The sequence below is a fragment of the Juglans regia genome, chromosome 15 (genome assembly GCF_001411555.2).
Source record: "Juglans regia cultivar Chandler chromosome 15, Walnut 2.0, whole genome shotgun sequence".
NCBI classification, from domain to species: Eukaryota; Viridiplantae; Streptophyta; class Magnoliopsida; order Fagales; family Juglandaceae; genus Juglans; species Juglans regia.
The window spans coordinates 14,785,873-14,809,263 of record NC_049915.1 but is presented as its reverse complement, the minus strand read 5'-3'; the positions used below and the strand labels follow the sequence as shown (position 1 = coordinate 14,809,263).

Genomic DNA, 23,391 nt, shown 5'->3' with positions numbered 1-23,391 from the left:
TGTGCAGATCCTGTGTATTAGTTGTCTCTATTGTGTTTTTTCCAGGTATTCGCTTTTAACTCTCGTATCAGAGGCCATATGTCATCTAATTTATCCGTTTCGGTGGCAGGTAAGGTTGGATTTGAAGTCAACTGCTCTTTTGATGGGATAGAAAACAATGTTTGCATCATAAGTTACATTATGTCTGGAAATGGCAACATTTTATTCATTAATAGTAGACTATCAATTACTATATGATGCCTTTTATGATTCTTGTTATGGATTCTCTTCTAATCTTGTTATGTTTGTTTTGCTGAAGCATGTCTACATTCCATTGCTATTTTTCAGTGGAGTAGACTATATTGATGCTCCTACACCGTATATGATGGGTCTCCATTCAGGTGTTGACACGTCTGGTCTCACAATGGATGGCGTAAGTTGTTTTATATAAACTTCAGGGTTAATTTAATTTTTGCCCCTTTGTTATTAGTTATTATTGTCTGGTTCTTATCCCATGGTGTTCAAGTTGAAGGCAGCAGTGCTTCTTCTCCTTTTTGTCCCACCAGCAACAACCCAACTTATTTGGCTATATGGAAAGAATTTTTTAACTGCTAATTTGATGCATGCTCCCCATTTTCAGTTAGTATGCATGAAAAATTCGTAACTTGTAAAAACAGAGAAATGCACTAAAAATTCTAATTAGTATTGATGTGTCATCTAAAAAACAAAATTCTAATTAGTTTCACCACTTCAATATACGCTGTTGCAATTGGGTGAATGTAAATGATTCATTTGAAGTTCCATCTATATGAATGTTTGCAAACAATTTCTTCTCATATTAAGTGTTAACAACTCAATAGATTATCGTGCATTAGCTTAAAGACATTGCCTAGTGTATGCTATGCAGCCTCAGGACATCTGGAGAAAGCTTTTGAAATGTATTCCATGAATTGGTTAAAAGTTGTTTAGTTTTAATGGCCCGACTTTTCATGACTTTCTAGTTTCTAATACTGTGACCTAGATAGGCCTTATCTCTTGTATATCATTTTGTGTACTTGGGCTTTGCCTATTCTTTACTAATAACATTATCGTTTACTTATATAAAAAAAAATTTCTTGAAAAAAGATGGTCCACAGCCAAATTTAGAAGCAATTTATGTTTCGTGACTTTGATTCTCAAGCCTCGGGAAGATGTAAATAGAAGGTGGAGATATTATTTTTTTCAGCCTATACATGGGATAGATGAGAGCCTGTGACAGGTCATCTATATTCTCTGGCCTATTTTTCGGCAATGATATACCCTGACCATGCTTTCTGACAAACATCTTGTAATCCGTGTTTTAATATATATGCATAGAAGAATAGGTATAACAATCAACCCAATTTCTGAATCTAATTTATTTTCTTTTAAAGTAGCCTTTGGGCACATGGATTGATGTGTGGAATGATTAATAGGAAACAAATATACAAATTACATGAACATAGTTGAGAGTGATTGACTGGGAGAGACAGAGAGAGAAAGAGAGAGACCAAAAGTTACCGTGTATGTTTTTGGGAACCTTCACCTATTCTAACCCTTATTTTGTGTTCATTTCCATTTCTGTTTCCTTTTTGGGCCCACTTGCAGTTTGGTTCTGCATGCAGGGTAAGGGTGTTAGTGACCTAGCATATAGTTAACATACTTCCATCTTATTTTTTTAGGTCAGGCTTCCAGGATTCTCTAACTTTTTAAATGGTTATAATTTACCAAAACTAACTCTCCAATGCTAGAACATATTATAAGTTGTTTGCAGAACATTTTAAAAGTTACCCTCCAAGAGGTAATTTAAGAATTAAAATTTTCTTACATTTGACTTTTCAAATTTGGTATCTGTTGTTGTAGATCACATAGTTTGAGGTCAGACTAACATTGCAAGACTAATGTAGAGCATAATTAGCTCACTTCTTATTGCTTAAACTTTCAGGACTGTTGGTTTCTATCATGGTCTAGAATAGCATTCCCCAATTATTCATGTAGTATTGATAGACAACATAAAAAATTGTTGATTAGTGCATATATGATTTCGTTTTCGTTACTACGAGAGGAGTCGTTATCAATATTTAAGCTTAACGATTATCTTGCTAGTTTTTTATTGAGTTGGGCTACGTCCACGGAAGAGTTGCATGGAATTTTTACAGACCAAGATGAAAACAATTACTGTTTATAACCGTTTGCATGAACAGTAGTTTTTTGGTCTTGGTCCTTGTGATTTCCATGCAACTTGTCTGTGCAAAAATCATCTCTCTTTTTATTGAGACTGTTCGCATAGTCTCACACTGTTTGTGCATGGCATACTTTCTTGAATTTAACTCAATTTAATTAATATTTTTCCAACTATAGGTAGTTGTGGTAGAACTCGAGTATAATCGTATCACCACATCGGAAGACATTCCCCCTTTTCCAGAGCCAGAATTAAGCTCTTTGCGTGAGGAGATCATGCAGTTGCTGTATCCCAATGTTGTGGGGATAGATCAGATGGATGGCCCATATAATGCATCCGAGAAATCATCTATATGTGGCAACAAACCTTGGGGAGAGGGTCATGACCTTAAACTTAGGTAATACTTGGACCCCATGTGAAATGTTTATGGTGGATTCTTAATTTCTTAGAGCTAATTATTTCAGTTTTCAACACGTAAATAATCTTTTGTTAAGTAACATGTAAAGAAATATATTGTTTTGGGTGACACTTTGCATTTGTGTTGTTACAAATTTGTGATTTTGTATGCTCTTATTCTAGAAGGTGGTCTCTGTTCAAAATTAACAGAACAATTCTGCTCTATGATTAATGGTTTAAGTTTCCATAGTGTTTCCGTAGAGACCTTTATTCAGCAGATTAAAGTGAGGTTTGTAACAATTACATTGGTAAATTACTAGAATCCCATTTCTGTTTTATGCCTGCTCTAGTTTTTAGCTTGATGGTTGTCCTTTATGACTGACTGCATGAATATTTTAGGAGAATATGAAGCTTTTACTTTGTTTTTAATCGTAGTGGACCTTTAAATTTTTCAGTGTGTTGTGCTTTGAAAATTCTAGTTAGTACTTGCATATCTCGTTGCTTGAAAATTTTAATTTTGTGGTCTTAGAGGTAAATTCCTTGACAATTCTAATATCTGTGAGCAATTAGAGTATATTTGTTTTCTAAAGTTAGACTCTCAACCTTATTACCTATAAGATAAAAGCTATCAACCTTATGGGCAGATGAAGCTGGCTAAACTTTTCCCATTGGCATTCTTAGGATATGATCTTTTTAATAACCAGATTGTTGCAATGTTTTTCGTATGAAAGACCCATTGCTTTATAGGCTAGAGCATTTGGTTCCTTTTTTCAATCTTTTAATCCGTTACTTTTTTCATATGATTTGTTTATCCTTTTTAATATTTCTATTTGAGTAGGATTTTGTCAGGTGGATCTTATAGCCAACTTGCATGTTAACTGAGAAAAATGTGCCTAGTAGATATTTCAGAATCTACAAAATAGATCCGCAACTTCAATTTTAAAGCAAGGGCATATGTACATGTATTTGACATTATAAAGCTGTCAATTAGTTTGCCTTTTTTTTAAACATAATGATATCTATTTTGTTACTGCTTGTTCACTCTGTTGAACTTCTTTAAGATTTCTTATCTTGTACGAATGGTGATGCTTTAATATGCCGATGCAAATTGTTTTATCACATAAAGAACTGCAGTTTTGATCAAATCTGACAGGGAAAGTCTGATTATATCCATGGAATATGTATGTGCAGGTTAATATTTCTGAAGTTCTTTGCTTCACTTTTGAGTGGCTACCGAAATTTCATTGTATGAAACTTTTATCTTGTATCTTGCAATGTGGTTTTAGTTTGTAAACTTCCACTCGTTCATTTCAATTTTTTGTGTTTTGGTAAAATCATCTCAGGAAAATACAGCAAGTCAAGTCTTCAACAGTCCAGCATTTCTGAAGAGGCGCTCTCGGTCAACCAACCAACCATCAGAGCCTATGGTGATGTTATGTTGTTCCACTCATTTTTCTGTTCTAATTTCCAACCTAATTAGCTGAATTTTAAAATTGCTATTATGGATGTTTTTGTTCTCCCTATCATCAGCTTTAGGTAATGAATAATGTTTTTTTTTTTCACTAGAGATTTACTAATACATGTTGAGAATTCAGTATTTCTGAACTGTGTCTCTCTTTGTTGGCTTTTACAGATAACGCAGTTTCTAGATTCTCATGGTTTCTTGGATTATTTGGAGAGAGGTCTGGGCTCTGGTGAAAATAATAATAATAATCTCCTTGACAAGTTACAAGATGCGATTGGAAGGGGTCAAAATCCTATTTCAATACTTCCTTCATCTTTGGTAGAGCCTGAGATTATAACAATATCCGATCCTGATGTGGGAATATCAGGTATATTTGATGTCCATTTTTTGTTGAGATTTCCTGTTGTATAAATCAATAATTTATAAGGAGACAAAAGTGGTTCAAATTGGAGTTGGTAATATTCATTTTCACATTTTCTTTTTCGTTCTTCAGGATCAGGTGCCAAATATACTTATGATCGGTTCCCCTCAAACATTAGAACAGAAGAGCAAGAAGAAAAGCGGAGGCAGATTCTTGCAGCAGCAAGTGGAGCTTTTCAATACTCTGGAAAGCATACTCCTAGGTTTATATTTTCACATGACAAGTTTAAAATACTCTCTGTTTGATATATATTGTATACAGATCATCATGCCTTTTAGTGCAACCCTTAATATGTCTCTATCTTCATCAGTTCACCTTCTATACTGGGGGCTAAGAGTTCCAAAGCAGAAAAAAGTCTCAGTCCATTGGAGAGGGCTGTAAGTTCTCTACACCATGCCCAACATACCCTAATTAGTTTCCAGGTTGAACCTTAGAATTTTCCTGATTTGGTTTCACTTTATTGGTTCTTATCTTTACAGGCAGAAAGGGAGCTCATGGTTTTGGATATAAAAGTGAAGCTGCAGGTGAAACCTTTTTTCATTTTATTTATTTCCCTTTGCATTTATGTTGGAGTTTTCCATGTATGACATACCCTATCTTGAGTTGATTTCATGTTTGAATGGTTCTTTACATTTACTTTCTATAATGGTCAATAAACAAGCAGTCATTATCAGATAATATCTAATTATCTAGTTACCCGGTTTCTGTTTTGACATTTAAGGTTTAAAATGTTGTTATGCTGGGGTTTGAGGGGTGGCCGTTCTGATATTGCTTATTCCTTATTCTCACTACTGCAAATGAGAATATTAAGTTTAAGCTTTTGGTGAGCTCTTGATGTTATATGTTTCTCTGGGATCATCAAAGCGTTGCAGTTTAATATAAGGGCAGTAAACCAATGGGGCTGATTATGAAATGAAATCCTTCATTACAACAATTGATTGTATGTGGGAAAAATTCCTAAAATAAAACTTTTAAGGAAAATTGTATGTGTACTCTATTATTATCATTTTATTTATTGGCACTGGATGTCTAAGAAAAAAGTCCCGACTAATCTTGGGGTGAGGCACTTAGTAAGGAGTTTTCCTCAAGTGCACCTTGGGTAATTTCAAGGGAAAATTCCTTTAGTCCAATGGGCCCTAGAAATGTAGTTCTGTTGATTTGTTGCTGTTCTTCTGATTCTGCAAGTGTTATAAGAGCCTTTTGGCCATTGTCCTTTGCACTTCTATTTCAAGTGTTGTGGTTTTGTTCTTAAACAGGGTTTATGGCTGCGACTTCTGAAATTGGGAGCAACTGATGATCCTCTTTCATCTTTTGAGTATGGCACAATCCTTGGTATGCTCCAGTAAAAACTAACGATCTCATTAACATTATAGGAGAACTCTTTATGTCTAAGTTACTGTTTCAAAATCTGCTTTAATACTTATAAGAGTCACGAAACAATATCTATTTGTTGGCTTTTTGCAGCTATGATTGAATCTGACGCAGAGGGAATTGGTGGTAGTGGGTTTGTTGAATGTATCAGAGAGCATATACATTCAGTATGTAGATCTAGAATGCAATTGTGTTTATTGTTGTTGTTGTTGTTGTTCCTGTTACTTCTACTATTTTGTGGCATTAAGCTGACTTTGTACTGGATTTATGCTCTCAGGGATGGCATTGTCAGCTGACACAGGAACAGTTTATTGCAGTTAAAGAATTAGTATGTATAGTTTAAGTCAAAGTTCCCTGGAAATTGATTGAATATAGGAGTAGATAAGTATATAAATGTCAGAAGTTAGAAAGCTCCATGTTATAACTGGTTTCACTGTATGTGGCAGCATCATTTAATTTCTTCAATTCACTTTTGACATTTTTAGTAATCAATATATCAGGGTTCAGAATACAAGCAATCAAAGGCCAATTTTTTAATTTAGTTTGTTGGAATACTTCATTGAAACTAATTTACTCATAATAATGTGCAATGTGACTTGGAGGCCGAAGCTTGATGACTTACCGTTTGAGACAATTGATTCACAGCTGGTTAATGTATTGGAGAGACCTTTTGTGGAAGATGAGATCTTCAAGGTCATATCTGGTATGGTTAAGGACAAAGCGCCGGGCCCGGATGGTTTTTCAATGGGTTTCTTTCAAACTTGTTGGGATGTGGTGAAAGGTGATGTCTTGCGGGTGTTCAGTGAATTTCATGCTTATCAAAAGCTTGAAAAATCACTTAATGCGACTTTTATCGCACTCATTCCAAAGAAAAGTGGGGCGTCGAATATTGAGGATTTTCGTCCAATAAATTTGATTAGCAGTGTCTATAAGATTATTTCAAAGGTCCTTGCTAACCGGCTCAGTCTAGTGCTGGAAAATATTATCTCCAAGCCCCAGAATGCTTTTATTCATGGGAGATATATACTTGATTCGGTGCTCATTGCAAATGAGTGTTTGGATGCTAGGTTGAGGGAGGGAAGTCCAGGTATTCTTTGCAAGCTAGACATGGAGAAGGCTTATGACCATGTGAACTGGGATTTCCTTTTGTATTTATTGAAGAGGTGTGGCTTTGGAGATAGGTGGATTTCCTGGATGCGTTTTTGCATTTCAACAGCCCGGTTTTCAGTGTTAGTTAATGGCACTCCTGCAGGTTTTTTTTATAGTTCGAGGGGTTTGCGACAGGGTGATCCTTTATCTCCCTTTCTTTTTGTCATAGTTATGGAGGCGCTGAGCAAGATGTTGCAGGCTACTGTTAGTGGGGGTTTCTTATCTGGTTTTCAGGTGGGAAATGGCTCTGGTAGCTCTTGTATCATTTCACATCTTCTTTTCGCAGACGACACTCTGTTGTTTTGTGAAGCGGATAGGAGTCAGGTCCAAACTTTGCGTGCATTATTACTTTGTTTTGAAGCAGTATCAGGACTCAAGGTGAATCTTGACAAGTCTGAGATGGTACCGGTGGGGGTGGTCCCTAATATACGCAATCTAGCTAGTCTTTTGGGTTGCAGGGTGTCCTCGCTCCCAATGAAATACCTGGGCCTTCCGCTAGGTGCTTCTTTCAAGAGTAGAGCTATGTGGGATGGGGTGGTCGAAAAGATAGAAAAAAGGTTGGCTGGATGGAAAATGGTGTATCTTTCGAAAGGGGGTCGTCTCACTCTTATCAAGAGTACCCTTACAAATCTTCCCACTTATTTTTTATCCCTTTTTCCTATGCCTGTTGGGGTGGTGAATAGAATCGAGAAACTATTCAAGGCATTTTTATGGGGAGGCTTAGGGGAGGAGAAGAAAGTTCATTTGGTTAATTGGAAGTCAGTATGTTCTCCAGTTGAGTATGGGGGGTTGGGTGTGTGTAATTTGAGAACTTTTAATAAAGTGTTGTTGGAGAAATGGCTTTGGAGATATCATATGGAAGAGGGTTCTTTGTGGAGGGAAATAATAGATGCTAAACATGGAGTTGATTGGGGTGGTTGGTGTTCTAAAGAAGTGAGAGGGGGGCATGGAGTGGGGCTATGGAAGTTTATAAGAAAGGGGTGGATTATTTTCGTAAATCATATCCGTTTTGTCGCAGGTGAGGGTAACCGAATCAGTTTTTGGCGAGATGTGTGGTGTGGTGAGCACGCATTGGAAAGGGTGTTTCCAGCTTTATATCGTATTGCAGTTAACAAGGACGTGTCTGTGGCGGAAGTGCGATTATTTGCACATGGCTCGCATCAGTGGAATATTCTGTTTAATAGAGATATTCATGATTGGGAATTATCTATGGTTTCAGATTTTTTCAGCTTGTTACATTCTTTTGGGTCTACTATGGCACAACAAGACAGCTTGAAATGGAGGCTCCAGGATCATAAGAAATTCTCAGTAAAAGCGTATTATAAAATTCTGATTTCTCAGGATCACACCTCATTCCCATGGAGGAACATTTGGAGGTCTCGAGTGCCTTCTAGAGTTGCTTTTTTTGTTTGGAATGCTGCCCTTGGGAAGATCTTAACCACGGATAACTTGAGGAAAAGAGGATGTGTTGTATTGGATTGGTGCTACATGTGTAGGAAGAATGGAGAATCGGTAGATCATCTTTTACTACATTGTGATGTAGCAAGAGGGCTATGGGATGAGATTTTTCGACGGGTCGGGGTGGCTTGGGTAATGCCTAGGAGAGTGGTGGAGCTCATGGGTTGTTGGAGAAAATTGCAGGGCAGTCATCAAGTGGCAGCAGTTTGGAGAATGATTCCGTTGTGTATCATGTGGTGTATTTGGACGGAACGGAATATGCGCTGCTTCGAAGACAAGGAACGAACAATGTTGGAGCTGAAGAATTATTTTATGCACACTTTATTGCTTTGGTTTTCAGCTATTGTATTAAATGGGGATGATATACATGAATTCCTATCTTTAGTTTAACACTCGTAGAATGTATCTAGGTGTTCAAATGTATACTTCCGGTGTACTAGGTATATGCCTATTTCATTCACATCAATAAAGTTTATATCTTACTTATCAAAAAAAAAAAAAAAACTAATTTACTTGTTCTATACAAATTCTGACTTACAGAAACAATGCAATGCCCGGAAGTTCCCCTAAAGATGCATTATGCACCAGTTTGCTCTTTACTTTAATACATTTTATATGGATTTTATATGTTTGTGACTCCAATACCTCTTCCTCTCTCTAATTACAATTGATATATAAATTCAGCTTAAAACAGCAATCAGTCGTGCAACCTCTCGGAATGACGTGATGACCATCAGAGATGCTCTTGAAGTCTCGGCTGAAATGTATAAGAAAGATGCGAATAATGTTTCAGACTACATCCAACGACATCTTATCTCTATCTCTATATGGGAGGAGTTACGGTATGAGTTGCAGGCTAGATTTTACCAGATTTTTTTAATAATACTGCCAATCTTGTTTTCCTTCTCAAACTTGGGAGTTATGGTATGCGTGCTTTGATTTCTTTTTACCCATCATTTTCAATATTTCACGTGGAGATGGAATAGCTTGATTTCTTAAGCTACTTTATGCTTTTATATATGACAAATATAATTTCTAAAACAAGAACTTTGTTCTGGTTGAGCCATGATATCCAGTCCTACATTAAATGACCATCAATTTGATCTAAATTTAGAAGATATTGAAAGATCATGTTAATAAATATTAGACAACATATATAATTTTCAAAGCTATAACTTTGTTTTGGCTGAGGCACGTCATCTAGTCCCACATTGAATGACCACGGATTTGATCATTTAATTTAAAAGAACTTGAAAGATCATGTTAATAAATGTTAGACAATTTAGAATTGTTAAAGTCTAGAACAGTATGTGTTCATTCCTGTACAGTGCTTTGTCTTCTTTTCTTTATATCTAAATTCTTATAGTTATCAATTGAAAATGCCACATTCAGAAAATTTATCAGTAAGGTTATAAGAAATTTTAAATTTTAATAATTTTGTCGTGCATGCCACATGTGTGCGACTTGGATCTATATTAATTTTTAAATTACGGTCGCACTTAGCTGGTTTAACTCAGACATACATCATTCCAAAGTACATGCTATGGAGGTTTTTGTACATGATATTGCATGCATTATTCCATGTTTTGCATGATTGTTAATCTCCAATCTTCTGGGAGTTTTACACTTGGGGGGAACTTTGAAAAAGCCTCAATGGTACCTTTATTGCTCTCATACTCAAGAAAGCAAGATGTATGGAAATCATAGAATTCCGCTCTATTAGTCCAGTTGGAGCTGTGTACAAGATTATCTCCAAAGTCCTCTAACTTAATGAAAGTGGTGTTGGAAAGGTTTTGTCTACAACTCAAAATTTCTTCCTCAAAGAGAGACATCCTAGACACAGTTCTTATCGCCAATGAGTGCATTGGTAGCAAACTTTGTTCTGGTGCTCTAGAAGTACTATGCAAGCTGGATTTATAGAAGGCATATGATCATGTTAATTGGGACTTCTTTAGCAGTTCGAAAGGCTTGAGGTAAGGGGACTTGCTATCTCCCCTTTTTTCTTTGTTGTTGTCATGGGGGTTTGAGCAAAAAATAATGCTGGCTGTTGCTATGAATAGTGACTCCTATCAGGGTTTTTGGAGAGCTATAGAAGTTCTGTTGAGTGGCTTGTGTTTTGAAAGCAGCCCCCAACGGGAGGCCAAGATATTTCAAAGGAAGCGAAGTAACCTTGCAACCCAAGATATTCGCCAAGTCCTGGATATTATGTACACCACCCACGGGAACCATTTCAGACTTTGAGAGATTTACCTTCAAGCCTGAAACCGCTTTGAAGCAAAGTAATACAGCCCTCAAGTAATACAAATAATTGTCAAAATACTATGGAAACCAGAAAATACAAAGAAAGCTTTTTGGAAAAACTTGCCCTATTATTTCAGCACGTCTCCTTATCAACATGAATTCCCCCAAATATATAAGGAAAGTAGATAATATGCTATACACGGGAAAATCTAACTGATTTCTAATATTCAGCCTATATACATGGTAATATATCTGTACAGTTAATATTAACAGAGAGAAGTCCTAAATTGTATACATTAACATCCCCCTCTTCATGCTGATAACACTAGTGCTATTCAGATTGCACTAGTGTTATCAGTATGAAGAGGGGTAGAAGTAGTCTGAGGAAACCCAAACTCCTCAAGAAGACCACGTAGCCATACAATTTCAGAACAAGCAGTAGACATGACATGATACTCGGCCTCAGTAGAGGATTTAGAAACACGAACTTGTTTCTTACATCTCCAAGAAATTAAGGCATCACTTAAAAATATACACCAACCTGTAGTAGATCTACACGTATCTAGACACCTAGCCCAATCAATATCACTATAGGCAACAAGTTGAAGAGATGAGCCTGTAGGAAAGAATAACCCACGAGTAGGTGAACCTCGAAGATAGCGGATGATGCGCTGAACTGCAACAAGATGGAGATGTCGAGGAGAAGACATAAACTGACTGACCTGATGAACGACATAGGAGATATCGAGTTGAGTAATAGTCAAGTAGATAAGAATCCCAACTAGGCGCCGATAGAGAGTAGGATCATCCAGAAGGCCCCCTTCATCTTTCCTGTATTTGACATTTATCTCCATAGGAGTATCAGTGGAAGAAGGGTCCTCCAAACCAGCCAAGGTAATAAGATCTTGAATATACTTATGTTGGCTCACGAAAATAACATTAGCCCGATGATGTACTTCCAATCCTAAGAAGTATGTGAGCTGGTCAAGATCTTTCATATGGAAGGTTGCATGCAACAGCTGCTGAAGCTTAGTAATCAAATCATAGTCAATGCCAGTAATGATAATATCATCCACATAAACCAAGAGAAGGACTATACCCGATGCAGACTTGTGGAAGAAGAGAGATGAATCATACTAACTTTGTGTAAAACTGAAGGTAAGAAGTGTATTGTGAAACTTCTCAAACCAAGCCCGGGGAGCTTGCTTGAGCCCATATAGAGAACGCCTTAACTTATAGACATCATGAGGAGAAGAAGTAGTCATACTAGAGGGAAGCTTTATGTAGATCTCTTCTTGGAGATCATCATGAAGAAATGCGTTCTTCACATCCATCTGATGCAATTGCCATGACTGTGAAGCGGCAATAGCTAAGATGGTTCGAACCGTGGTCATTTTGGCAACAGGAGCAAATGTCTCCTCATAATCAACCCCATATTCCTGTTTGTTACCCAGAGCTACTAGGTGAGCTTTGTACCGGTCCAAAGAGCCATCAGAATGAAGCTTTATAGAGAAAACCCATTTACTCCCAATAGGCTTGACTGTAGGGGGACAAGAAACAATATCCCAAGTGTGATTCTCCTCAAGTGCTTGAAGTTCTGTTTGAATTGCTTGTTGCCAACACTCATGTTCCATGGCCTTTTTATAACAAAAGGGAATGAAAATAGAGGATAAAGTAGCCACAAGAGAGACATGGGAGGAGAAACCATATTGATCAGGGGGTTGAGAAGGGCGAGACTGGCGAAGAGTGGTGGAAGCAGGAGTAGGATCAGGCGTCGGGTCAAGATCATGAGGGGGCACAGAAGAAGTAGAACCAGACTCATGTCGACTACGATCTTTCATACACAAAACTAGGTTTGAACCTTTCCATAATTGTCGGGGAATTTGAAAAGTTAGGCAGAAGAGATAAAGATGCAAATGACAACTCAATATGAGATGAAAAGAAATATTGATTTTCAAAGAAAACCATATTTCTGGAAACCCGTATACGAAGAGCATGAGGATCATAACAAACATATCCCTTTTGAGGTATAGCATAACCAAGAAAAGCACACTTAACAGATTGAGCAGTAAGTTTATGCCGCTCAAGAGTAGGGAGATGCACAAAACGAACACAACCGAATGCCTGGAGATCATAATATGAGGGAGAATGACCAATGAACTGAAGTAGAAAGTGCTTCACACCAAAAATGAGGAAGAATAGATGATTCAATTAAAAGGGTTCTTACCATATCAAGAAGGTGACGATTTTTCCTCTCAGCAATACCATTTGGTTCGGTGTCGAAGGACAAGAACTCTGAGAGATGATCCCTTTGCTTTGAAGAAAGTCTTGAAACTCATTAGACATGTATTCTTTGCCAGAATTAGAGCGCATGACCTTGATGCTGGTAGAGAATTGAGTCTCAATAAGTGCAAGAAAGTGCTTAAATACTGAAAAAGCTTCAGCCTTAGCCAATAGGAAGAAAAGCCAAGTAAAGTGACTAAAGTCATCAATGAAAGTAACAAAGTACTTGCAATGCACATGAGAAACAACCTGTGCAATTCCCTAAACATCACTATGAATAATATCAAAACATTGTGTGGCATGAGATGCATGATGAGGAAAAGGTAGAACTTTACTTTTGCCAAGTTTGCATGATGTACAATCAAGAGAAAGATCAAGAGAACATGTTTTATTTCCCAATAAACCAGAATGAAACAAAGTACGAAGTACATCAGAGTTTGGGTGGCCTAGACGTCTATGCCACATCTTATTTCCTGAACCAATAACATTACATGCAAAGGAAAGTAAAGGACACTAGGAATAATGGTAGAAGGAGAAACGAGGAGAGGAAAGAGGCGTCTCACTTTAGACTCTTTCGCGATCATCTTCCCTAACACTTGATCCTGCACAACACAACCAGAATGAGAGAATTGGACATTACAATTATTATCAACCAATTGACCATTAGAAATAAGATTTGTGGAGAGGTCAGGAGACACAAAAACATCAGTGAAGGAAGATGAAAGATCACCAACAACACTGATAGGCAGAGAACTGCCATCAGCGGTGTTAATTTTCAGATTTCCATCATAATTTCTGACATTAGTAAGAGGAACAACAGTATTGGTCATATGGTTAAAGGCTCTGGAGTCAAAATACCATGGCTTAGAAGAAACTTTATGGTTACCTGAGAGCCCAAAAGCAGAAAAAGTAGAAATGATCATTCATCTGTTGTACCATTTCAAGAGTGAGTGTGTTCGGGTTTGTTAAGGCTGTAGGAGCAGGAATATGAACAACTGGCGAGGCAGCAGGCAATGCAGTAGAACTAGAGGCACTAGCAGAGGCATGATAAGTAGTACCCTGCTTCCTTTCAGGTCGAACGGGACAAGCAGAGATGATATGACCCTATTTCTTGCAGTAATTACAAAACTTCTTGGGACAATCCTGAGCAATAAGACCAAAAGCTTTACAACTAAACCACTAGACAGCACGCATGTCTCTATCCTTATTCCTCCTTTGTGCTGCATAAGCCACAGTAACAGGTGCACTAAATTAGCCCGATGTTCCACGCCAGCCTGAGTTACTATACGCTGCTCCTCACGAAGAAGTTCACTCAAACTAGCATCCAGAGATGGTACAAGATGATGATTCATCAGATTAGAACGTGCAATTTCAAAGTCAAAATGGAGCTTCATCAATAATTGATTTCTTTTGCTTGTTTCATGCACTGCTTGGACAGAGAGAGCTGCAGCGAGAACATTAGCATAAACAATGTCTGAATAGTCAACCCAAAGATTTTGAAAACCAGAAAAATATTCCTCAATGGAGAGACTTCCTTGTGTGAAATTAGTCATCTCATACTCCAATTGAAAATGCCAAGCCGTGTTGTCTTGATTGTAAACCTTGTTGAGGTAATTCTATATGTCAGTGGCAGTTTTATAGGGCCTAAGATTGTGAATAAAGTGAGGCTCAATGGAGCCAAGGATCCAGGTCATGACCCTAGCATACTTGATTTCCCATTTTGACAAAGCCTTGGCATCTCGAGGTGTGGGATCACTCCCATCTCTATGACCCCATAACTCTTTTCTCATAACAAATAAACGGAATTGAAATTCGCAGGCAGAGTAGTTTTTACACATGAATTTCACGGTAAATGATTCAGAAGTCATGATGCCCATAAAAAAAATAATAACTCTAACAAAAAAAAAAACCTGCCCACTCTCCCCACAAACTATGCCGATAGAAGCACCTGCACGTGCACACCAAATGCCGACAGCCCAATTGCTGCACAGACCTTGCCGATAAGCACCACACAGCCCCAGATAACGCCGATAGTCTGAGAACTATCACCCACAGCCCACAACGTATCTGTTAGGGACCTCGGTCTAGTTCCTAAACACTATGTTGTCCTCGCCTTGGTTCTCCTTGTGATGACCAAATGCTTTAGCCTTCTTGCTTAGTCTTTGATCAATAATGGCACTTATGATGGCAATGATGGGTTTCTAGGTTGATGAATGTATGGTGTTTAGTTATGGAATTGATGATGATGATGATTTCGAGTGATCTAAGTGATGGTTTGGTGTGTTTGATGCAATGTGAAATGGCGTGAAAGTTGCCCTTGATATTGGGACCACTTGGATGATGCTTAGGGTGTCAAGATAAGGTAAAATGCGATGTATGAATGGCCGAATCAATTGGCCTTTGAGTGATCTGTATATTATATAGAAACTTTACAAGAGAACTATACATGGGAAGAAACTAATTATCGAGTGATTCTAGCATTCTTAGCCTTATATGGAAACTATATTTCTGTACAAGCCTAAGTAACGGAAGTAAAGATGAGATAAGGAAAGAAGAATAGAAGGAAACTATATTGATGATGGACAGTGCTGTCCATTGACAGCCCCCCTCAAATTGATGCGGGTTGATCAACAAGCATCAATTTGCCACTTAAGAAACAGTGTCTATGGCGAGTGAGAGCTTTGGTGAAGATATCAGCAATTTGTAGTTCAGTGGGAACATGTGGGAGAGTGATAACACGAGCTTCAAATGCTTCACGGATAGAATGACAGTCGACTTCAATATGCTTCGTGCGCTCATGATAGACAGGATTGGCTGTGATTTGAATAGCACTTGTATTATCAGCATGTAGTGGTGTAGGATCGGTCTCAGAGAAATCTAGCTCAGCAAGCAAACCTCGAAGCCAAATAATTTCGGAACAAGCAAGAGACATTGCCCGATACTCAGATTCTGTAGATGACTTAGAGACTCTGTCTTGCTTCTTACTCTTCCAGGAGATCAATGCATTACCTAAGAACACACACCAACCAGTAATAGATCGACGTGTATCAGCACAACCAGCCCAATCAGCATCGCTATAAGCAATAAGGCGATGAGAATTGCCTGCAGGAAAGAATAAGCCACGGGCAGAGGTGCCCTGAACATAGCGTATGATCCTACGGACAGCAGCCAAATGAAGATGACGAGGGGTCTGAAGAAACTGGCTGACTTGTTGTACTGCAAAGGAAATGTCCGGTCTAGTAATGGTGAGATAGACAAGACTACCTACCAACTTCCGGTATAAACTGGGATCCTCAAGTAAATCACCCTCCTCTTTGCGAAGCTTGACATTCAATTCCATGGGAGTATCAACCGAAGTGGCCTCCTGTAGGCTAGCTGTAGCCACCAGGTCACTAGCATACTTATGTTGATTGAGTGAAATACCAGATGAACTACGATGCACCTCAAGACCAAGAAAATATGTGAGAGACCCAAGGTCTTTCATATGAAATGACTCAGAGAGATGAGTCTTGAGCTGCCAAGTAAAATAGAGTCGGAACCAGTAATCACAATATCGTCAACATATACCAAAAGAACAACAATACCCACATCTGATTTCCGAAGAAACAATGAAGTGTCATACTTGCTCTGCTTGAATGAGAATTGTAATAAAGCGGTTCGAAATTTATCAAACCAGGCCCTTGGAGCTTGTTTGAGACCATAAAGAGAGCGACGAAGCTTACACACATGCGAAGTCGAAGGAGTACTCAGTCCCGGTGGTGGTTTCATATAAATACACTCTTTAAGATCCCCATGAAGAAAAGCATTCTTGACATCCATCTGATGTAGTGGCCAATCATTAGAAGCAGCAAGAGCTAGAATCGTACGAACAGTAGTCATCTTAGCCACAGGAGCAAAGGTCTCTTCATAATTGACACCATATTCCTGATTATTCCCAAGAGCAACAAGTCGAGCTTTGTAACGATCCAAACTTCCATCAGATCGAACCTTGACTGAGTAAACCCATTTGCAACCCAGAGGAGCAATTGTTGGAGGGCATGGCTCAATGTCCCAGGTATGATTGGCCTCTAGAGCGGCAATTTCTTCCTGCATAGCTTGTTGCCAACAGTCATGCTTGGCAGCTTGTGAGTAGCATGTGGGAATATCAAAATTGGATAAAGCAGCAGTAAGAGCTGAAATAGAGGTCCCAGAAGGAAAACCATACCTATCCGGAGGTACAGACACTCGAGGAGAGCGTCGTACCAAGGGCTCTGGAGGTGCTGCAACTGACTGGTTCTGGAGCATGTTAGGATCAGATATTGGGTGAGCCATGGGAAGAGACTGTGGGCGGGAGCGTCTCGTATACACAATACCTGGTTTAAAGCGAGAGCGGACAGGAGGAAGATTTGAGAGTTGCTGCTCAAAGGAGGGGAGGACCACAGTGGAAGAAGAGGGCACAGATGACACAGGAAAGAAATGTTGATTTTCAAAGAAAATAACATTCCTAGAAATGCGTGTGCGATGTAAATTAGGATCATAGCAAACAAATCCTTTTTGACACACATTATATCCCAAGAATGCACATCTAACAGATTGAGCAGATAATTTATGTCGCTAACAGATTGAGGAGGTAAATGAACAAAGCATACACAACCAAATGTACGAAGATTATCATAACTAGGTTGCTTATCAAACAAGCGGAAATAAGGAGACTCCATGTGTAAGACTTGGGAAGGTAAACGATTAATCAAATGAGTAGCAGTTTTCAGAGCCTCGACCCAGAACATGGATGGAACAGAGGATTCTAACAAGAGGGTACGTACCATGTCAAGAAGAGTGCGATTTTTGCGTTCGGCTACTCCATTCTGTTGGGGAGTAGCGGGACATGAACGTTGATGAATAATACCTTTAGAAGCCAAGAAAGCCTGAAACTCATTAGACAAATATTCACCACCAGAATCTGTGCGTAATGTCTTAATAGTCGCAGAAAATTGATTGTCAACATATGCTAAAAACTCAGTGAAAGTACGAAAAACCTCAGATTTGGAATGAAGGAAATAAACCCAAGTAAATCTGCTATGATCATCAATGAAAGTCACATAGTATTTAAATTTCTCATGTGAACTAACGGGGGAAGGTCCCCAAACATCACTATGAACAAGATCAAAGCAGTGAGAAGCTCGACTAGCATGCAAAGGAAAAGGAAGAGTTTTGCTTTTACCAAGTTTACAAGAATCACACTCAAGAGATAAAGACAAACGTTCTTTATTACCAAGAAAACCAGAGTTCAATACATGAGATAAAATCTGAGTATTAGGATGGCCTAAACGACGATGCCACACCATACTTAGATTAGGAACATTATTACAAGCAAAAGACGTAATAGAAGAAACTGAAGAAAGTGCTGGAACAGGTAAAAATAGTGGAAACAAACGCCCCACTTTAGGTCCCTTCGCGATCGGCTCCCCCGTTACCTGGTCCTGCACAACACAACCATCACCAGAAAATTTAACAGCGCAATTGTTATCCACTAATTGACCAACAGAAATAAGATTAGTGGAAAGTTGAGGAGCAAGAAACACATCAGTAAATGTCGAAGAGGCATCTCCGACAGCAGCTATGGGCAAAGAACTACCATTGGCAGTTTGAATAGCAGATTGACCAGCATAAGGTCGAACATGACACAGAGCAGTGGGCGTATTTGTCATATGATTAGAAGCTCCCGAGTCTACGTACCAGAGTTTAGTAGAATTTTTACCTTGAAACCCCATCGCAGACAATGCTGAAATTAGCATCTGTTGCACCATTTCAGGAGTGCAATAAGTTGCTGCAGGAGATGCAAGATCAGAGGAAACACCTGAGGAAGAGTCATGTACTGCAGAAGTCGCTGAGGGAGAAACAGACACAGAAGTCTGAAATGCGTGAGCCTGACGATTCTGGGGACGGATACGACATTCTTTGATAATATGTCCCTTTTTCTTACAATAAGAACAATATTTTTTAGGACAATTGGCAGCAATATGCCCATAGGCCTTGCAGCAGAAACATTGCAAATTTTTAGAAGTCATAGGTGATCCGTGTCCTTGGGCAGCATAAGCCACAGTCACTGTACCAGAACTACCATGAGATTGCTCCAGAATAGCTTGAGTACTAAGACGTTGTTCCTCGCGAAGTAACTCACCAAAACAAATATCCAGCGAAGGAACAGGAGATCTGTTCAGTAGAGAAGAGCGAACAGATTCATATTCCGAACGTAGTTTCATAAGAAACTGATCACGCCGGCTAGTCTCATGAAGCTTCTGAATAGTGGAAAGTGCAGCAACAGGAACATCCGCGATAACCAAATCAGTATATTCATTCCAAAGAGTCAAGAATGCCGAGTAGTAGTCTTGGATGGAAAGACTACCATGTTGAAACATGGCAATCGCATGTTCCAACTGAAAGCGACGAGCATCATTGTCTTGATGATAAACTTTCTTCAGGTAATTCCACATGGATTGAGCGGAGCGATGAGCCCGCAAGTTAGTGACAATATGTGGCTCCACCGAACTAAGAAGCCAAGACATGATCCGAGCATCAAGTACATCCCAAGAAGGCGAAGACGCGACATCTTTGGAGTTTTCAGGATTGGATGTTTGTGCAACATCCGTGCCATCAATATGGCCCCAAAGGTCTTTTCCCTTGAGGAAAAGTTCAAATTGAAAAGCCCAAGTAGAATAATTTTTGCCTGTAAATTTGACACATATAGGTGCAGAATCCATAGCAAAAAAATGGAACTCGAGACGAAAAGAAATTCCAGAATAAACTTTAAGGAACCCAAAGAAAATGAGTTTCTGCCGACAAATGTGATAAGGCAAAAAAAATAATAATACGAAGACCAAAAAATTAATTTTGCCGAAATCACCCACTCAGAAACGTAAACAAGAACGCAGGAACAGAAGCCCAGACCTTAAACAGAGCTGCCGAAACACACCACTCCAGAAGAAGAGCGTGTCGATGGAGGAAGGAGATGCCGAGAGAGCCCAAAAACGAGACAGAACCTGCCGAGAAAGGCTACCCCAGAAGCAGAGCGCCGAAAAATACGAAGCTCGTACGTCTGTCGATACACGAGAAATCGAAGATGCCGAGAGGACGACGCCGACACACGAAACCGAGACAAATCGAAGATGCCGAGAGGGACTGCCAAGACACAGACCACACCGACACACGTAATCGAGACAGAAGACGATGCACGCGGGCAACAACGAAACCGAGAGAGAAAAAAATCAACCGGCTCTTGATACCATGTCAAGATAAGGTAAAATGCGATGTATGAATGGCCGAATCAATTGGCCTTTGAGTGATCTGTATATTATATAGAAACTTTACAAGAGAACTATACATGTGAAGAAACTAATTATCGAGTGATTCTAGCATTCTTAGCCTTATATGGAAACTATATTTCTGTACAAGCCTAAGTAACGGAAGTAAAGATGAGATAAGGAAAGAAGAATAGAAGGAAACTATATTGATGATGGACAGTGCTGTCCATTGACATAGGGTTGGTATGGTAAAGTGTAGCTAGGGTTTTGGGTTGTGGCTAAGGGGGATTTCGAGATTGGGAAGAGTTGGACTAGGGTTGGAGTCTAGGATGGGTTGCTAGGGTCTGGAAGGATATGGATGAGTGAGGGTAGGGCTCCTAAATTGTTGGAGACAATTTGGGAGTGATAGGAATTTCGAATATGGCAGGAAAGATGAAGATGGATGATGTTTGAATGAGTCTAGGGTTGTTCCTTGAGTTTAGGGGTTTGGAGGTGGAAGATAGGGTTTGGATATGGCAAGAGGATGAAGGTCTTTGGTTGATTTGAGTGATTCTAGGAAATGAGTGATTTTAGGGATGGAGTGATTCTAGGGAAGTTCCTAGAATTTAGGGATTAGCTAAGGTAAGATAATGAAGATCTTTTGGTTGACTTAAGTGATTCAAGGGATTGAGTGATTTGAAGGATGAAGTGATTTTAGGGATTGGATTTAGAAGATGGATGAGGATTCCTAAAATGTAGGAATTACCTTGTGAGACTCTAGGGATTTGGCTAGGGCTTAGTTGGATGAAGGAAGGCTAGGGTTACCAACTATGACAAGATGTGTGTATGGAATGTTGGAGGCAATGTGGATTTCGGCTTGGGCTAATGTGGATGGAGGAAGGCTAATTTTTATAAGAGGCAAATATGGGAATTATGGGATTGGAAAGTTGGAGGCTTAGGGAATTTCGGTTATGGCAATTGGTGAAATGTATAGAAGGTGGATTTGGTCTTGGATGATAAAGGAAAGATGAAGACTTTAGTTTTGGTGTTTATAGATATTTGGGAAATCAAAGGATATGAAGAATATGGCTTAGGATATGTTTGACATGCGAGAAAATGCAAGGAAAATATATGAACAAGTAGAAAATATAAGAACAATATATTTTTGGATTTTTGAATATAGAATGGAAAATATAGACAAGAGATTGGTAAAATGAATCAACACCTATTCATGAATTATAAGGTGATGAAACATAAGATCGATAAAAAGAAAGATAAGTGATTTAACTCCTATTCACGAATTGCAAGGTGATGAATCAAAAATAGATAAATGGACAACACCTATTCACGAATTGCAAGGTGTTAATCCTCTCATTGGGATTCACAAATTTCACCCAAAAGAGCCCAAGTGCAAAAGCACTGAAAGTGTTCTTTAAGAACACACCAAACCGTTCCACAAAGGAAAAATGTCAAATGATCAAAAGATGTAAACTAAGATGCTAAAGGTCCTATATATAGAGATTAAATCCTAATAGGTCCATTGATAAATAAAATAATTAAATAAGTGATAATGGCGTGGGGCCTATGACATTTGCCCTTGGTGGCCTAAGCTGGCCCATGGCATTGGCCATGGGCATGCTGTGCATGGGCCTGGGCGTGGGGTTGCCTATTGGTGCTGCCCACTGGTGCATGGCTGACATGGCCCAGGCAAGGGTCTGGGCTTTGGGGCTGCTTGATGGCATGGCTGTTGGGCATGCCTGTTGTTGTTGCTGGTGGTTTGTAGTCATGGCTTAGGCAGGTGGCCTAGGTGTGGGCTGCTGTTGCTGTGCTCATGGCATGGGAGCTGCATGTTGATGATGCGCCCATGGCCTAGTTAGGTGGCATGGGCGCTGGGCGCTAATGCTGTGTGCAGGCCCAGGTAGGTGGCTTGGGCGTTGGGAGTCTACTAGCCTTGCTGGTGCTGTGTGCATGCGTGTGCGGGGCATGTCCTGACATGGCCCTGGCATGCTGATGGCCAGGCCATGTGCTGCTGGTGCATGCTGAGGCATGTCACTAGCCTCACTTTGTGAGCATATTGTAGAATATTTTCTTCACTTATGCAGTCTTTTCTTATGTGTTGAAGTTGTTCTAGGTATTGAGATTATTTGGCTGAATCAAAATTAGTGCCTATAGGTGTCGTGGCGGAAATTGATTAGTTGCTAGGATTCATGTATGCAAAGTGACATTACTTAATGAAGTACTTAGGACTTCCCTTCCATATGGGTCGCTATTCAAGGCAACAAGCTATTTTGATGATATACTTGAGAAGATGGATTGTCGTTTGGTAGGATAGAAGCAACTCTATTTATCAAAAGAAGGCTGACTAACTTTGATCAAAAGCCTATATCCAACTTGCCTGCCTACAATCTATCCCTATTCTCTATACCAGCAAGTGCAGCCAATCATATAGAAAGACTTCAGAGGGATTTCTTATGGGGCGGAATTGGCAATAAGTTCAAGTTTCTTTCTATTTAGTTGGCCTAAGATTTGTACTTGGTTATGTTAGTGGACTTAGAGTCAGAAATTTGTTAGTTTTTAATTGTGCCTTGTTGGGCAAATGGCTCTGATGCATTGCTACAATTGGGAGGCATTAGGGCGATTAATGGTAGAAGTCAAGTATGGCAGTACATGGGGAGGGTGGAATTCTCTTGAAGTGAGTGGTTCTTATGGGGTTGGTGTGTGAAAAATATAAGGGTTGGTGGATTTTCTCGAGTTTTATCAAATTTGAGGTGGGAGATGGGATGATGATAGGTTTTGGCAAGATGTTAGGTGTGTTGATTAGTCATTGAAGGCTGTTTTCTTGGACTTGTTCAAACTTTCACATGATATCTTCGTGTTAACTTTCCAATATTACTAGAATATCCATTGTATTCGATAGCACATGACCGGGAATTGGAGCTCTTTTCCTCATTCTTCAACTGTTTCTACTCTACTAGGTTGAGAGGTGATATAGTGGATAAGATGTGGTTAGTTCCGTCCAAAGGAAGAAAGTTTGAGGTCAGAACATTTTATCAAGCTTTGCCCCCCCCTTAGGCACTCATTTTCCTTGGAAAGCTATTTGCTGGAACAAAGCTCCATTGAAGGTGACATTCTTTGAATGGACTGCAGCATTTGGGGAAAATCCGTACTG

At 39.2% G+C, this 23,391-nt stretch overlaps 1 protein-coding gene across 2 annotated transcripts in view; it reads left to right on the top strand.

Annotated features, from left to right (window-relative positions):
• LOC109016591 (DENN domain and WD repeat-containing protein SCD1-like) overlaps window positions 1-23,391 on the top strand; it is a 40,216-nt gene that overhangs the window by 5,579 nt on the left and 11,246 nt on the right. Inside the window, exons 6-18 of one of the 2 annotated variants that reach the window (XM_035686141.1) lie at window positions 46-109; window positions 299-412; window positions 2,359-2,576; window positions 3,767-3,821; window positions 3,919-4,002; window positions 4,209-4,407; window positions 4,534-4,663; window positions 4,772-4,838; window positions 4,941-4,985; window positions 5,718-5,793; window positions 5,926-5,999; window positions 6,110-6,160; window positions 9,124-9,281. In XM_035686141.1, coding sequence (XP_035542034.1) covers window positions 46-109; window positions 299-412; window positions 2,359-2,576; window positions 3,767-3,821; window positions 3,919-4,002; window positions 4,209-4,407; window positions 4,534-4,663; window positions 4,772-4,838; window positions 4,941-4,985; window positions 5,718-5,793; window positions 5,926-5,999; window positions 6,110-6,160; window positions 9,124-9,281 — 1,335 coding nt within the window. The remainder of the gene's footprint in view (window positions 1-45; window positions 110-298; window positions 413-2,358; window positions 2,577-3,766; window positions 3,822-3,918; window positions 4,003-4,208; window positions 4,408-4,533; window positions 4,664-4,771; window positions 4,839-4,940; window positions 4,986-5,717; window positions 5,794-5,925; window positions 6,000-6,109; window positions 6,161-9,123; window positions 9,282-23,391) is intronic. The other variant, XM_035686142.1, reaches the window with a different exon arrangement.